This window comes from Centruroides sculpturatus, unplaced genomic scaffold (assembly GCF_000671375.1).
Source record: "Centruroides sculpturatus isolate CEXI.00-Female unplaced genomic scaffold, Cexi_2.0 scaffold1350, whole genome shotgun sequence".
Classification (NCBI taxonomy): Eukaryota; Metazoa; Arthropoda; class Arachnida; order Scorpiones; family Buthidae; genus Centruroides; species Centruroides sculpturatus.
In genome coordinates this window covers 109,457-127,468 of record NW_019385706.1, presented here as the reverse complement: position 1 = coordinate 127,468, position 18,012 = coordinate 109,457, and the positions used below count along the sequence as shown (strand labels likewise).

At 29.6% G+C, this 18,012-nt stretch overlaps 1 protein-coding gene across 1 annotated transcript in view; it reads left to right on the top strand.

Annotated features, from left to right (window-relative positions):
- Positions 1-16,549, top strand: part of LOC111641368 (ER degradation-enhancing alpha-mannosidase-like protein 3) — a 34,844-nt gene extending 18,295 nt beyond the window's left edge. The window contains exons 7-16 of the mRNA XM_023387523.1: positions 906-1,030; positions 2,010-2,166; positions 7,636-7,811; positions 7,997-8,126; positions 8,216-8,297; positions 14,382-14,485; positions 14,554-14,673; positions 14,739-14,784; positions 14,857-15,036; positions 15,124-16,549. Coding sequence (XP_023243291.1) covers positions 906-1,030; positions 2,010-2,166; positions 7,636-7,811; positions 7,997-8,126; positions 8,216-8,297; positions 14,382-14,485; positions 14,554-14,673; positions 14,739-14,784; positions 14,857-15,036; positions 15,124-15,677 — 1,674 coding nt within the window. The 3' untranslated portion in view covers positions 15,678-16,549. The remainder of the gene's footprint in view (positions 1-905; positions 1,031-2,009; positions 2,167-7,635; positions 7,812-7,996; positions 8,127-8,215; positions 8,298-14,381; positions 14,486-14,553; positions 14,674-14,738; positions 14,785-14,856; positions 15,037-15,123) is intronic.
- The last annotated feature ends 1,463 nt before the right edge of the window (positions 16,550-18,012 follow it).

The window sequence follows — 18,012 nt, the reverse complement described above, 5'->3', positions numbered from 1 at the left end:
AATAGTACAACCTTCCTCTTAGCTTTGTTGCTTCATACTCTTTTTCATTTGGCATGATTAATGTAGTTAATGATTATATATATAACTAAATACATCAAAACTAAAGTGAAAAAAAAAAACACTGGAAACACACAAGTATAACATGAGATGGTTTTGCAGTAAGAGCAAGAGACAACTTGAACACAAAACATTTATATAGCATAACATTTATGCAGCGTGTTCATTTTTTTTACTGCATGCAAAATTCTAATGTGTAGTTTAAATAGTTCTTATACATTCATAAGCACTGTTTAAACTCTGGATTAAATTTCTTTTGAATTTTGTGTTCAAACTATAGAAGTTTCAAAGTTAGAGGAGTTTGAAGTACAAGGTACCACTATATATCATTGCTCTAGTGCAGTGATGGGCAAACTACGGCCCGCTGGCCAGATGCGGCCCCCTGAAATGTTCTATCCGGCCCGCGCGACATTATTCCTAATCTGACGAGTAAAAAAGAATACAGGCTGTGGTGGTTGATGCACCACTTAACTTGAGTGTTCGTTGATTATATAAAATAACCGAAGCTTTATATCTCACCATGAAAGTTTATTTACAATCATGTACAAAATTTTGTTTTTCACTTATTGAGTAAAAGCTCGATCGGTTACAAGCATGCTTCGGTACAGAACATCCACTCGTTGTGTGTAGCGTAGGCGAAAGAGAGAAAAAGAAATATGGCGGACGGCCTGCACATGTTTTTATAGCGCCACATGTTTTCAGATGCAGCGCTAGGTTACAATTATATTGGCCCGCCTAAAGTTTTCTTCTTTTCCTTTGGCCCGCTCTTTAAAAAGTTTGCCCATCACTGCTCTAGTGGATTTTTTCATTTAAATTGGTATAAATAGCATTATTTAATAAATTTTTAGGCAACAACTGATCCATATTATTTAGAAGTTGGTAAAAGAGTTCTTGAAAGTTTGCAACAATATGCAAGAGTTCCTTGTGGATTTGCTGCTGTAAAAGATGTCAGGACTGGAAATCATGAAGATAGGTAAATTAATAAATTTGATGATAAAAAGATTATAATGCTTTTATCCAAAGAAATAATTGAGTATAATAAGTAATAGTAATGGAAAATTCTCTAGTATTAAAGTTGATAATTGTTTAAGTAATAAAATATCTACAGAGGAATAAAGGAAAATTTATATTTTTAGATAATTACTATTGTAACTTTTCTCTACTGTTTCATTTGTTTCATTCAGTAATTTTTGATCTTTTTCTTTATAAAACTATCCATTTTACTTGCACTTTTTTCTATGCACTCAAGTAATCTAAATTAACATTATAATGTTGTTTTTCTTACTGATGGCCATTTGAAAATGGTTTAACTATTTATAGTTGTACATTTATCTATTGTAACCACATATAATTCTATCTCTATGTTCATTATGTCTTCTTAGACATCACATTTCTTATTGATTTATGCACTATTCCTTTAGTCTTACCAATACTGTCACACAACATTTCATCATATTTCTGTCTTTACATTATTCAGTTTTTCTAATTCTGTTAGTTTTATCTTTGTGAATTTTTTCATTTATATATTGATTCTAAATAAAATTTATTGCATGTTTTCATTGGTTTCCAGTTTTTATGAAAATGTTTTCTTTGGCAGCTAATAAAATTACTTGTACATTCTATGCATATTTTTATTCTGTTGATCCTTATATCTATATCTCAAAGTTTTTCTTAAATTTCTAATTTATCTCTTATTTATTATTATGAGTTATCTATTGTAATAAATAAATACCATAAATTATCTGTCAGTACATATATTGGAATATCTTGTTAATTCATTCAAAATAAGAATAAAAGGTAGGGTCAGAGAAGAGTTAATTCCTTGTTTAATATGATATACTGTTGTGTTAAAGATCCTATTTGTTAATAACTTTTAATTAAAATAAATTGACATTGATATTTATATTAAAAATATAAATATAAAGCAAAATAATTTGTCGATTATTTTTCAGGATGGATTCATTTGTTTTGGCAGAGACATTAAAATATTTATATTTATTGTTTACTTCCAAAGAAGAATTACTTTTAGATATAGATGACTTTGTATTTACGACAGAAGCTCATCTTTTACCATTAAGTATCTCCAGATTGAACAGTTCTTCACTCACTGTGAGCAATTTTCTTATCAATTCTAATTATAAGTAGGTAATATAAGCATTTTCAATGTGTTTTTTGCTGGGAGTATATTAATATGATGAAAAATATAATTATTAATATTAAAATAACATTATTAAGATTATTTTAATGATATGAAACTAAAACATTTTTTTGTTATCAAAATGTTTATCTCATAAGAGCAAATAACATAACAATGTGTAAAATTTAATATTATTAATTAAAACTAAATGTATTATGTGTATTTAACTTGGGATTGTTATGTTACATATGTGTTTTTTAAATTAAATAATGATACCATAAAACCTGTCTAAAATGGACTGTAACAGTACTATACCATATATATATATATAGCATACATATATATATATATATATATATATATATATATATATATATGTGTGTGTGTGTGTGTGTGAGAAGCCAAGGGCATAGAATTTTGTCCTATGTCACTTACTGACACACAATCGTTAGATTGGCTCACTTATTCTTTTGGAGGGCTTTAAATAAATTGTTAAAGATCTAGATGGTAAGGTCTAGATCACATCAGGATGTTGACACCAATTAATCAGTTTTATTACACACGGATTAACATGCGTTATCACTAACTTGTGCGTATGAGGAATACAAGTAACTTGAATAGGAATAAATGTGAATATTTAACATTAACTAGACCATATTTATAAAAATGAACTAAAACATTTAATAAATCAAAAATATTAAAAGTATACAAATGAATGAATAACAAATCGTACTTTACCTAAGTCACTACGAACTAAATTAAACCTAAACCTAAATATCCTATATTAAACCTAATGAGAGAGTTTACAATCGAGTGGAACGTGGTTATATATTACCTTCTCACAAATTTCAATATTTCATTGTATGAGGATCTTCTTATTTATGGATATTCTTCTTCTTATATTTTCTAGGGCACTTTCTTGTATGGATAACTCTTCTTATGACAGACTTTGTCGTATAACAGACTCTTTGAATGGCGTTCTCTCTGAATGACTTTCCAGGATTCATATGGCAATACTTCTTCCGATGGACAGCCTTTATGTGTCAATACCTCTTTCAACGGACTGCCCTGAATGGCGGGAAAATGTCCCTTTTATATCGTCCCTCTCTGATGGCCAAGTAGCGTGTGCAAAAGCCACATTTTTGACTCATCTCATGAGTTGGCCATAGGAAAGGAAATCAACTTCCTTTCTAAAATCGAAAGTTTCTTTTGACATCCATTTTCCAAAATTTTGTTGAAGTTTAAAATATTATTTTCTATTAAAATCTAAATCTTTTTCTCTCCTCTGTTAATTTGTCCAAAAATGACTTTCCTTCTAACTCTAATTCTCACATATATGAAGTCACTTTAATCCAAAAACTTTTTGGTTGACAGTCTCACAGCACTTCTGGTGACTTCATATATATAGAATATACAGCATCCATATCACGTTAAAAAGTACTATACCAGATTTATCCATTTTGATAATTTCCACTTTAAAGAGTTTTTTTTTTATTTATTGATATGGAAAAAGAAAAGCTGGAAAATGCTACACTTAATATTTAGAACTGCTTCTCCTTCAATTTATTTCTTCTTCCTTGATTACCAATTTTTTTTTTTTTTAATCTAAGTAACAAACTACTGTAAATTTGGACAGATAAACCAAACACAATATTTCTGTTTGAAAGATAATCTGAAAGAGGGTGTGGGTTATGTAGTTAGGCAAGTTACATGCTGATTTTAAATTTCAATTTAAAACAAAAAACATTAATGGTTCTAACAAATATTAAAATCATTGACTTGCAATAAATTTCTAAACATAATTGATGTGTTACAAAATTAAAATATGAAAACAAGCAAAACTCATGAAAAAATCCTGTGTAAAATGCTGCAATTAGCTGAACAAAATTAAACAGAAAATGAATAAATTATTTTTAATAAATAAATTTATTAATTTTAATAAATTATTTTCTGTTTAATTCTGTTTTTTTTTTTTTTTATTTTATTATTAATACTGGACAAAGAAAATTAGTTATAAATAAAAATGATAAATTGTATATATTTATTTTTACACTTACATAACTGGGGTAATTCATAAACACTTTAAATCAAGTTACTATGGGTGGCCAGTGAGTACCGGGCTGAATGGATTTCTATGTTACAAGGCTTAAAACAAAACAAAAAGGTTATGTCATCTTTAGTTTTGATTTTGTTAATTATTATTTTGAATTAAATTTAATTCAAAAATTATTATAATTTTAGTTTATGTTAATAAAAGATAGTGGTCTATCTGCCTATGTTAGAAAAAATTATTTATATGGCAGTGATCATAATTTAAGTTTTCATTTTGAACCCCCTATAAAATGAAAACTAGTGGATCAAATGTTTCCAAACCTAGGAATATTATAAAGGCAGTCTTGTTATTTCATAACCTGCAAAAAATAATTAGTTTAAAAAGTCACCATCAGGAGGGAAACAGCATTTTATGAACACCCACTGTTTATGCAAATTCATATGGTTTTACTGCTAAAGCACCATTTATTGCAACATTAGATATTTGTCATAGCTGATGCAATTCCCTGGCATATTCATAACTTTCTAGCTTGTGCACTTCAAGATACTTTGGAGAGCATGATATTGCACTCTCAGTTGCTTGCAGGAAATGGTGGACAGCACAATGAACATCTACTGCCATTGTTATTTGTAAAGTGTGGTATGATATCAGTTTAAGGAATAAACCTTGATTTTTCTGTTGGTGATGACTTTTTGAACTAGTTATTTTTTTTGCAGGTTATGAAATCCCATTATCTCCTTTATAATATTTTTAGGTTTGGAAACATTTGATCCAGTAGTTTTCATTTTATAGGGGTTCAAAGTGAAATGTAAATTATGATCACCCTATATTTTAATTGTTGATAGGTGATCTAAATAATCTGAAAGTTAATGATTTTTATAGAATATTTGGGCCTGATTACTTTTGTATATGTGCAATGATTTGTTCACAATGGAAATGAAATAGAAAAAGCATTATTTTAATACTTGAGATGGTAGCTTTCTAAACTGCATCTTGCTTTCAACAATTACCCTAGATTTATGGGGTATACAGTGAGGTGAGTTATACAAAAGTTTTGTGTTGTTCTTGCAATTTTCTATGGAATGTATTCCATAGTGGGTTATCTTCACAAAATTATAAAACAGCTAATAAGCAAAAATTTATTTTAGATTGAATATTTTTCAAGTCCATTTTTACCTCATTGATCAAACAATGTAGAATATCATCCTATCAAACATAAAATGTTAAAATGTTTAAAAGTTATTTTTAATATTTAATAGGTGAGATTATTTAACACTTAAGAATAACATTATTAATATGTTAAGTCCAAAAAAAAAGTCTTGGATAAAGGCAAAGTTGGAAGAGCAAAATCAACATTCATCTATGCAAATTAAATTTATTAAAACTTTTGGAAAAACTCAGAATACCTCAATGTTATCTCTGATTGTTTTTCTTTACTTCTCCACTTTCATATATGTAGCAACATTTTAACCTTATGACATCACTTACAAGGGGTTTTGAAAAGTAAGGTAACACGTTTCTTTTTTCTCAGAGATATTAAGAAGGAATGACCATCAGGCCAATGAAATGGTGATGCCATCCAGTGGCTAAGTTCAGTTGAAAGATGGTGGCAACCATGTGAGAGTGGTTCACTGTGGGCATCTGCAAAGTAATCCAAAATGTTTTTTTTTTTTGCAAGCAAAATGGACATTGGCAAATAATATTTATCATAAACTGGTTTCTGTCTATTGGGATTATGTGATGATGAAGAAAACAAGTATGTTTTTTGGTGCAATGAATTTAAAGTCAGATGTGTTGATATTGAATATTGACATTTTTCATATTGAGGATATTGTTTATGAAAACCAATGTAATAACTAGTTCAAAAAGTCATCACATGTATGAGTTTGTAGAGATGGTGGGCTTTCCTCAGACAACCATGTATGAAATTGTTCACAATTATTCTGAGTTTTCACAAAGTGTGTGATTATTGGATACCTGGCAATCTGTCAGAACAGTGCAATTTAACAGTTTTGGGGATGTATTTGGAGAATCTGATGCAGTATAGATCTGAAAGTGATAAGTGATCATTTTCTGGCTCATATAATTACAGGTGATTAAACACGGGTTTGATACTTTATATCAGGAAGAAAGCAAGACTATGACATGGAAACACCCACAATCTCCTATGTGCAAGAAATTCTGAGGTGTTTCCTCACAAATTTATGGCTACCACTGTGTTCTAGGATCATTAGGGCATTCTGTTAGTGGATATCTTGCCAAAGGAGGGAAACAATCAGTGTAGCATATTATTATGCTGCACTGATTGTTCCACATTATTGTGCAATGTTAGAGAAACTGAAAGTCAGCATCTGCTACAAACAACCCAGGCTCTGATTGATGGTTTTGTTGCATGAAAATATTACTTCCCACAGTGCACACCTGAGCTGGTTGCACTATAATCATTGGGAAACTCTGCCCCATACAGCCCTAACTTGGCACCATTATATTACTATTTGTTTGGTTCCCTGAAGAAACACCTTTTGGGAAAACAATTCAATACAGATGAGGATGTTTATGCAGAACTTCATTGTTGGTTCAGAATAAGAATTGGGACTCAGACTTCTTCAATATCAGATTAAATAAACTGGCATAATCTCCATAGTTATTGAGAAAATTATGTATAAAAACAATTTGTTTTAGTTAATTCTTCTTGTGTACTTTCAACTTTCTATCATTAACACATTTTTTTTCTAAAAAATGTTTATCTTAATTTTCAAAAACCTCTTGTACAGTACATGTCAGAAGGTCAGAACTTACACTAATATAGCAAACAAGGTTTCTGAAATTGGATAAAGGAAAAATAATATTGTGATATCCATTGTCACCAAGAAGTTGACTATGATACAAGCATACAAGTAACAACATTAATTATGATTTAGAATTTATGCCAAAACATTATGTTGTTAAATTATTATCTCATGTAAATATTCTGTTATGCCAAAATATTTTGTTTTACTTTGGTGCTAATTTTATAATACTGTATAACCTAAGTCTTCTATTTCTGTGTTACACATTTTCATCTTATGATAGTATGTTTACACTGCAAATCATTTGTTATGAGATTTATTTTTCATCCATGAAAGTTTCCATTTTACAGATGGTCTACTTTAGACAGGTTTTACTGTATTAAATTACATTTAAATAATTGTAACAAAGTATGTTAATGCAAGTTTTTAACTGTGTAGTATCATATCACTAATTTCTCATAAAACTTCCTGTTAACACATTATAGCTTACAGCACCATACTTTACTTCTACATACATATATACAGAGAAATCCAATTGCATATGTGTTTAATAATTATTAGTAATAAAATAGCAAATATAATTTTTTTTTTCCATCCAGAAAGTTACATTCCAGTCATCATCATCATCTACAACAATAGATTCCAATGAAGACGAGTTTACTCATACCTGTCCTAACACTCATTATCTGTTTCCTGAAGGAAAAAATTTTGCTCATTCCATCCGTCAACCATTAAAAAATCTAGTTGAAGGGATTTGCCCTCCCAAAATACCTAGGTAATTTTCAGTATACATGTAATGACTCTATATCATATTTTAATGAGTTTATTTAAAAATGTGGAAAAAAGACAAATTGAGGCATTTTAATTAACACATTCTATGTCCTTTTCTTACTAAATTATAAATTTTCGTCTATAAGCAAGCATAAGTCTATAAGTTTTGTTTATTTTGTAAATTTTTAGAACTCAGAGATTACATGCTTCAGAATTCCAAGCTACAAATAAAGATCATCTAAGAATTATAAAGAAAATGGGAATAAATGTGGTTATGTTGGCTGATGGAAGAATTCAGCTTGTTCATAATACAGCTCAGGTAGAATGAATTTTGTATAACTGCATTTAATTTTCTGTATTTTATACTGAAAGTAAAGTTGATTTAATTCATACAATTGAATTATGCAGGCAGATACTGCTGAGGATGGAGAAGAAGGGGTCCTCTTCATGCAAGAAATGATTGAGTTATCTAAAACTCAAAGCCAACAAGGTATATATGAAATGTTTAGAGTAATTTTAATGTTACAGTAATAATAAAGTTACAGTGAGAAAATGCAAAATAAATTAATTGTGTACTAAATTTGAAATTAAATTGATTTTAGTATTTAAAAAATTAATGTTTAAATATAGTTTATATTTAAAATATTTACAAGTTGCAGAATAAAAATTAGAATATCATAGTATAAAAATTTTTGTATTGTTGAGCATTTTCTGTAGAAATATGATAGTTAAATAATCATAATCTGCAAATATGACTATGAGCACTAAAATCCACTATGTAGAGGTGCATAATGAAATGCATATTAATTTTTTGAAAAAATAATTTAATCACAAATTATATGCTACTATCTTTTACAAAAAAACAAAAACAAAAGATCATGCAGATTTGTATATTTCAAAATACTCGAAAAAGAACACAAATCAAGTTGAAACTGTTTTATCTTAAACAATATTGTATTTGAATACAGTTGGTGTTTAGTAGGGCCCCTTTGGATTTAATTATAGCATGTATTCTTCAGGGCATCAATTCTACAAGTTAACAATAGTTGTCAGGCATCAAAAAGTTTCAAGCAAAGCATACTTTGTCTTTCAAGTCCTGCAATGTTTGGGGTTTCAGTTCATCCATTTTCCTTTTTGCAATATTTCACTAATTCTCTGTGGGATTTGCATCTAGGAATTTGCAGGCTAGTGTAAAACTTGGATTTCTTTGTCATTAAGCTAAACAGTGATTGATACTAATTGGACTTAAAAGAGGATAGAGGAAGCCTAATTCTTCTGTCAGTATATGCATCTGAAGAAACAGAATGAGACAGAAGAGCTGTATGAACTGAAAAGCATCATACACATACTAAACAAACACGAAAACTTTTGTTGTTTGCGATTGTGTGTATTAAGATTATCAATCTATTAATACTAGGAATAATGCAAAGTACAATGAATAAGTCATAAATTAGAATGGAGTAAACTTTTACAGTTTTGCACAGACTTTGGTTTTGAATTAAAAAAAAAACGCCTTTTTTATCCACACAAAAAGACAATACAGTAGAGCATCAATTATCCAACTCAATTGGGGACTGAGGTTGGTTGGATAATTGAAAAGTCGGATAACCAAAAAGTATGAAAAAATCCATTATTAGTGTAGTATATTATTATATCCCATGTGATTAGTATATCGCTATTAACCTACTTTGCATTGAATTTTCATCGATGTTAAGCCTAACAAAAAATTTTTTTAATAATAATCGTCCACTATTGTATCGTTAAAAATTAGAAAATTAAGCTTCATTTAAATACTGGCTCCCTTTCATGGTCGAACCAGTGTTGCCAGCTAAAACACGTAAAAATAATATTAAAGTAGCCAAGACATAGCCAAATATTGTAGCGCCACATCACTAGTGGACATTTGAATTTGCCAACTAGAATGTGGTCGGTTAACCAAGGTGACGGTTAATCGAGGGTCGGATAATCGATGCTCTACTGTATATGTTTACTTGGACTAAGACACAACCAAGAGTCAATAATAGATTGTATGCTGAGCAATAGCAATATCTTACCATCATAAATTGAAGATGTCAGAGTATTAACAACAGTGGAAATTGAAAGTGATGACAATCTATTAGGTAAAATGCAAATGTATAAGAAATGGTTTAGGAAAGATATTGCCACAGGCAGAATTACATGGAAGAAAATAAAAACAAAATCAAATCATATCTGGATGAAGGTATAAAGTCTTATTAAAAAAGGCTTGAAGAACATAAAATCAAAATATTGGATTGATGCAAAATCTGGAATTTTATAAGCCTTCTCTAGAATATTTGCAATTGTTTTCTGACAGATGGCATCTAGAAGTTTCTTATGGGGTATGTAAATGAAAGGTGATCAGGTGCACAATCATAAGTAAAAACATCCTATATGGTGATACCAACTTTTTAAATATTAGATGTATAAATATGATTCTGCCCTTTTTTCAGTAAATATAAGACATTGTTTGTTTTTAAAATTAAAGAAAAGTTTATTCAAAATATTTTTCTATCAGAAGATACAACATTCAACCATCTGTCAGGCAACAAACGGATTCCATGAAGGAAAAAGTCTGGTTGTTTTGAAGCAATCCAGTTATCAACCCAACTTTGGATATCCTTATAAGATCTGAACTGCTTTTCTGAAAGGTCACTCTGCATGGATTGAAACAAGTGGTAATCTGAAGGAGCAACATTGAAGAATATGGCAAGTGGGGAATACATCCCAGTGAAGTTCTTCTAGAGTTTCCTTGACTGATGTTGAACATGTGGGTGAACATTGTCATGTTGGAAAATGACCTTGTTGTGTCTTTTGGCATATTCTGGATGTTTTTGCTTCAATGCTTCATTCAATTTGATTAACTGTTGTTTGTAACATTCAGCATTGATTGTCTGACTCATTTGCAACAGCTCCTAGTATACTACACCCTTTTGGTCCCACTAGATACACAGCATAACCTTACTTCCATGAATATTCTGTTTCAGCATTGATGGACATGGTTCACTGGATGCACCCATGCCTTTGGGAGTTTAGGATTGTCAAAGTGAATCCATTTTTCATCTCCAGTAACAATTCAGTGTAAAAAACTTTTTTTTTTTGTCTTTGGAGCAATAATTCACATATGGTTTTTCAATGTTCAATGTCTCTCTTTTTCAATTCTTATGAGACCCAATTTCCATGCTCTTGAACCATTTCCATTGCATGTAGACATTGGGAAATACATGGTTGGGTAACATTTAAAGCAGCAGCCAATTCCAATTGTGTTTAGCAAGGATCTTCATCCAGTAATGCTTCCAATTCTTTATCTTGGAATGTTTTTGGTGGCTTTTTATGCTCTTTGTCACGTGTATTAATATCGTTATTTTTAAACCGTCAAAACCACTATTTGCATGTTGTATTGGATGGAGCATGTTTATCATAAATTTCCAACAGCAAACAATATGTTTCTGCTGCAGTTTTTTTTTTTTGAAATAGAATAATGAGGCAAAACTTCCTGCAAATACTGTTTTCCTGGCACAAAATTCAACGTTTTTAACCAAATAAAAATAATTATTGTTTACACATTAGACAGATGTCTAAGACTTATTTTTAGAGTGCTGTCAAACCTTTCAAATAAAAGTGTTGCCAGATTCAATTGCATGCAAACGGTACTACTAATGCTGTCTATTATAAAAGGGTGGAGTCATATTTATACACCCAATATGTCAAGTTTGTCAATGCTTTCACCTGACCAAATTAGCACATGTATACTTTAAAATTATCAATTTGGTGTAAAACTGTCATTACAGGAGATGAAAAATGTGTCTGTATGTCAACTTAAAGCACACAAGATCATGGACAGATGGTGGTCAAGCATCATATGAGATACCAAAGCCACTAATTGCATAAGTGCAAGATTATGCTGTATATTTGGTTGAATATTTGTGGATCAGTCTATTGGAAACTGGTTTCGTGGAATACCATTATAACTTTCAAAAACATACTACACTCAGTTGCAATGTTTGGCTGATGCCTTCCACACTAAATGACCACAGATGAGCATTGTGTATTATTTTTCATGACAATGCAAGAACACACACATCAAGGTTGACCCAGCAGAAGCTGTTTTAACTTGGCTGGCAGATCTCTCTCATTCCCCAGTATAAACCAGATATTGCACCATCCAACTGTCATCTCTTCCAATCCATGCAACACTTCATGAGTGGAAAGCAGTTTGCTGATGATAGAGATGAAAACTGCATTTGCAGAGTTCTTCAAGTCAAAAAGCCTGAGTTTGATTAATCAAGAAACCATGACCTGTCAATCAGTGGAAGAAGGTGCTTGAATGTAATGGCAATTATTCTCTTGAATAAACTATATTTTGTCTTTGGAATAAATGATGTATTATAAAACTAGAAAATCCAGAAATGGTTTTTTAACCCAATATAGTTCAAATGTATCATCTTGCAGTATTATATAGTTAAAATAATAATAATAACAGAAATCTAATAACTTTAGAAGCACTGAGAGGGTGCAGAAGGCAAGGAAGATAAGTATATGGCAGTCTTGGTTTGATAAGGATTTAAAAATTTACAAAAACAAACTTTATTTATTTGCAAAATAAGACAAAAGAAAACTAGGAAGAATGCATGAAAAAAAGAAATTGATAGAGAAAAATAGTCAACATATTTTAAAAAAGTCTAAAATTTCATTTATTTATGGAAGTTCTTGTTACGATATGTACTAGTGGCAACACTAGCGGCCATCCCAGTGGTCATCCATCGTCATTCATAGAGACACCACGTGTGTCTCCTCTTGCAAAGTGTTTAGTTGTAATAAATATCAGGTCAGTCCATAAGTTTGTGCGCATTTTTATCTACAAAAAAAGCAACAAAAAATTTTAATTAAATCTTATTTCAATCTATAATGTATTCACCATTATTTTGTACAATTTCTTCCCATCTTGATGGTAGCTTTTTAATCCTGTCTTTGTAAAATGATTTCGGTTTTGAATCAAAATATTCAGAAATAACCTTTTTTACATTGTTCTCATCCTCAAAAGTTTTTCCTTTTAAAAAATTCTGCAAACTCCGAAAAAGATGATAATCACTGGGAGCAACATCTGGCAAATATGCTGGATGAGGTAAAATTTCTCAGTTGAAGCTTTGGAGTTGAGCAGTTGACGTTGTTGTCAGTTAGCTATTGACAGTTCATGTGGTATCCATTTTCCTAGCTTTGAAACTTTTTTGATTTGTTGTAGATGTCTATGAACAGTTCCATGGGATGAATTTAAATGTTCCGCAATTTCATCAATTGTTAAAGATGGTTCTGCTTCAACTAGTGCAGAGAGAGCATCATCATCAAAGTCAACGGGTCTTCCAGTACGAGCCTTATCCTTCACACTAAAATCATTATTTCTAAATCTTTCAAACCACTTCTGCGCAGTCCTTACACTTGTTACAGTTTGATTATAAGCAGTATTTAATTTTTTGTAGCATTCTCACCACTTAAAAATAAAAAGTATAAAACATGTCTCTTATATTCATCTGTTACTTCCATTTTAACAAAAATAAACAACTGAAATGTTCCCAATTCTGAACATTATTATATGAATGAGATCCAATTTAACACTTCAGTGTAAAAAGTATCACATTAGACTGGCATTTTTAACAGCAAAACAAGGTCATAAAATACGCATGAACTTATGGACTGACCTAATAATACGTTAAGTTTGCTAGTCATCTTAATAGTGCAGTATACAACATATAATATAACATGGTGTCAGAAAAGGAGATTGTGTGTGATTTTTATAGAATTAAGATTTGGAAAGTTATCAAAAAGCAAAAGAGGAATTAAAGGATATTAATTAGCATGATACAATCTAAAAGGAAGATAAGAAATTGTATTTTAGTAAATTAATTTTGTTATTAATTACTAAAATACAATTCCTTAGCTTCTTTTTAGATTGTATTATGCTAATTAATATCCTTTAATTCCTCTTTTGCTTTTTGATAACTTTCCAAATCTTAATTCTATAATTGGATTGAACAAAATTGGATAAACAGTAAATGCAAGATGGTTTTAAAAGATAATATTGAGAGAAGTTTTAAATAGTATTATATAATATGATTCAGATCACCTGTCCAGGCCTTACATCTTTGGAAATATTGAAGCTGAAAAAAGTAATAAAAAGTAGTAATGATAAAAATAACTGGAAATATATATTGAGAATCCAAACAAATATTAATTCTTCATATTTTTGCTTTTCCTCTATTTTAGTAATATAATAATTTAATAAAGACATTCACTGAAAATTGAGAGATTAGACAATAAATATGAAAAGACATCACACATTAGGTGACATCTATGCTCATGATGTAGAATATGAATGTGTGTTATATAAACTATGAAATAATTTGGATAGATATAAATTTGTTGCTTATATGTGAATTTTGAATTAAATTTAGAATTAAAATGATTATATCAACTAGAATAATCTGTCAGATTTATTAAATTTTTTATGCAAACAGCATTTAAAAGAATTAATATTAATTTATTACACTATTCTTTTCAGAGCAACACTTATATGTTGTTTACTTCTCACTTCCCAATAATATCAGAATTGTTTTGAATGCTGGACCAGCCCAATTTGGTATAGATTTAAAGGACAAATCTCCTGTAAGTAATGAATTTAATTTTAATATATCTTAAACTATATTAATTAATATTTCTGTATGAATTTTAAGATTCAATCAGAAATTGAGGTTGCCCAACCCTTAAGAGCCTGTTGTCAAATATACAATGCTGCTGCTTTGAAAGGTAAAATTGCAGTCATTGAAAGAGGAGATTGCATGTTTATAGAAAAGGTAAGAATAAACAAGTTAAAGCTTTAAATCAATTCATTCTAGAATTTTTTTACTTATTGTTGCAGGCTCGTCACATTCAGAATGCTGGTGCCATTGCTGGAATTGTATTAGGTAAATGTCATTTTATATGATTTGTCTATATTGGAGGTACTGTACATACTTATTTACACACACTGTTTTTAGATAATAATCCTGGTACCAGTTCTCAATCATCACCTATGTTTGCCATGTCTGGAGATGGGAATGATGATATTAAAATCCCAATGGTATTTTTATTTTCTGAAGATGGACAATTGCTTCTAAATGCTTTTCGTCAACATCCAGATTTGGTTGTGTCTATAGCTGATGCAGCCGCTTTCTCTAGTGAATATAATTTTATTATTTTTATTATTAGTTTCATTATAATTCAGTATGCTTAAAAATGTTTATTTTTAAAATTATTTTTTGTAGATAACATACAGAAGAAAGATGTTTCAGGCAAAGAGAATGCAAAACTTCTAGAAAACACAACTTCTGCTGAAGAACATAGTGATTCACAATCTAATTCTGAAAAATGGAATATTGTTGGAGCATATCAGAGGATGCGTGAACTCTCTTATAAATTACAAAATTTACAAAAGATTAAGGTAGATATAGATCAGTTAGTTGATTTGTCAAAACAGCTTGGACATAAAGAAGAGAGTGAGGAAATAGAATTTCAACATGCTCTTGAAAAACTAATGGGAAAAGAGAAACTTCTTGACATTGATCAAGATGTTATGACATTACTTTTGAAAATCAGAGAACTGATCCAATTCAGAAACATTTCTAGTGATTTTAAGGATACATCCATAGAAGATGATGATGATGATATATCAAAAAAATCTTTGAACCCTTCTACTAATGTGGAAGCTTTCAGATTATTTATGACCAGGACAGTTTTTCAGAAATTTTTCATTAAGAATGATTCAACTATTTTAGACAAAAAGACTGTACAAGAAATGTTTTCAAAAGATGAATTATGACAATGGTGAAAACTTGATTTATTTAATTTTATATGACCATTCCGTTCAAATTTTATTAAATCTAAATTGTTATATAAAATAAAAAAAATTTAATTTTTTTTAATTTAAAACCACTTCTGCTCAAAACAATTGTGAAAATTATTAGAAACTTTTTTCCCAGCATTGTATCAGTTGATTTTTATTTAAGTAATGGAAATTATTTTGATATAACTAAGCAAATTGATGAAATAATTTCTCAGGTTTGAGAAATTTTAGCTGTGAAAAAAAATATCTGGCATTTGAATTTTGCCAGATATTTAAATAATTTATGAAATGAATTTAGGAATAACTTTAAAATTAATGCACCAACATTCCAGTTTGTTGCTAGTGTACAAAGATTGTCAAAGCTTTTTTATTGAATATATTTGTCATTGGTAAAAAGATTGAGATACTCTGTTGTTTGTTACATTTCTCAAAATGTTATTTATACAATTTGTTGAAACAAAAATAAATAGACTAAAATTATCCCAAATTTTCTTCATTACATCCAGTCATATAATTCTACTTTGTCATTCTCTAAATTATTTCAAAAAATCAATTTGATTCTTTCATTTTGGTTTGTTGTTAATATAAAACTAAATGAAGAATCTTCTCTAGCTGTGCTCCAGCAGAGCAAAAATCAAACTAGAGTTGATTATAAATTTTTAAAATTCTTGATGTTAAAACAGATTTTATCAAATTGACTGTAAATTGTAGAGTAAATCATGTTTTAGATATATTAAAAAAATATAAAATTCAATTTGTATTTTAAAATATTTATAGAAACTATCAGCTTTATTTTATTAAGAATATGGTTTGGAGACTTCAGTTGATTGTACAATAAATTGTTTTACCAGAAGTTTTTCATTAAATGTGTTTTGATTTTAAGACAACAAAGTATTAAATTTAGACAAAAGTAATTTTTCTAAAATTAAATCAATTGAAAATAGTAATTTTTTATGAATACAAATGCTTGAACTTTTCCTATATTTTTTTTCTGCTCCATTAAAGTGGTTTTATTACTTGTGTATATTAAAGGCCTGAAAAGGCATAGAGAGAAAAAAGCTAATATTAAATCAGTGTCAATACCTTGTAGAAATTAAACCTATGCAAAAAAAATCTTATTCAAAAAAATTGATTGCTTATCTAAATATATAAAATTACTTGGACTGACTGACTGATTGAATGATTGATTCATCATCGCCAGAGCAAACTGTTGAACCTAGAGGTGAAATTCGGTACATGGTACGTTGATGAAAACGCACACTAAGAGGAGATTTTTGGAAATTCCCCCGCGGGGGAAGAGGATTAAGGCTTAACTTGAAGAACGGCTCCTATTGTACTATTTTAGATGGGATTTTTTGTTTTCAACTAAGTTTAGTTTTCATTGAGTACTTAGGTGTATTATATTGATAACATTTCAGACATTGTTGTAAATATTTTCATATATTTCGATTTTTTTAACCAAATGTTCGAGCCGTTTTAAATTCGAATTTGTTATTGCATATTGGTTCGATTATAGAATGATTGTAAATGTTCCAGAAAATTGATCAAATTGAAAATAGTTCGTTTGATTCTCAGCAATTCTCATCATTCTCGGCGATAGGTGTTACATAACAATTACTATGGTTGTTGAAACACTGAATATAAATGGGTTTTGCTTGCAAAATTCGTGGGTAACAGCTAGTACATGTATGCAATGTATAGTAGATTTGACTCATAGCCTTACTATATTTTTAAAGTGGATGATAACTGATCTGTTGTTCCATTTATGCAACTCTTCCTAAATGTTCTATTAATTTGTAAGCATTGTTGCTATAAAATTGAATATCAAACTCAGCTTCTTTTAAAACATTTAATAAAACATTTAACACCTTATAACACTGAGAAATATTTATTAAAACACAAACGTTTTCAGCCTAATGGAATAGGCCAGGGGTCGGCAACCTTTTGAGTCGGAAGAGCCAAAATTACAATTTACAAAATTTCAAAGTTTTTAAAGAGCCACAAAATTTTTTCTTGCTAACAATAAATAGTACTCGCATAAATAAAGTTTTTTGATTAAAAAAAACTAATTTATTCATAAGAAAAAATATCTATTTATTCATATATAAGTAGTGTTTTTCACAACAAATTAGATAATAGAAACATCCGACGACGGCGTCATTCGAGAGCTTCCGACGGACTGACGACAGTGACGACGCGTGTCACGGGGAAGGGGTGCGATGAAAAGCGAGTACAAGTGGCTGAGAGATAGAATCAGTGCCGAATCCTCGTTAATCGATTCAGAACGATTTTTAAATGTTTTTTTTTTTAA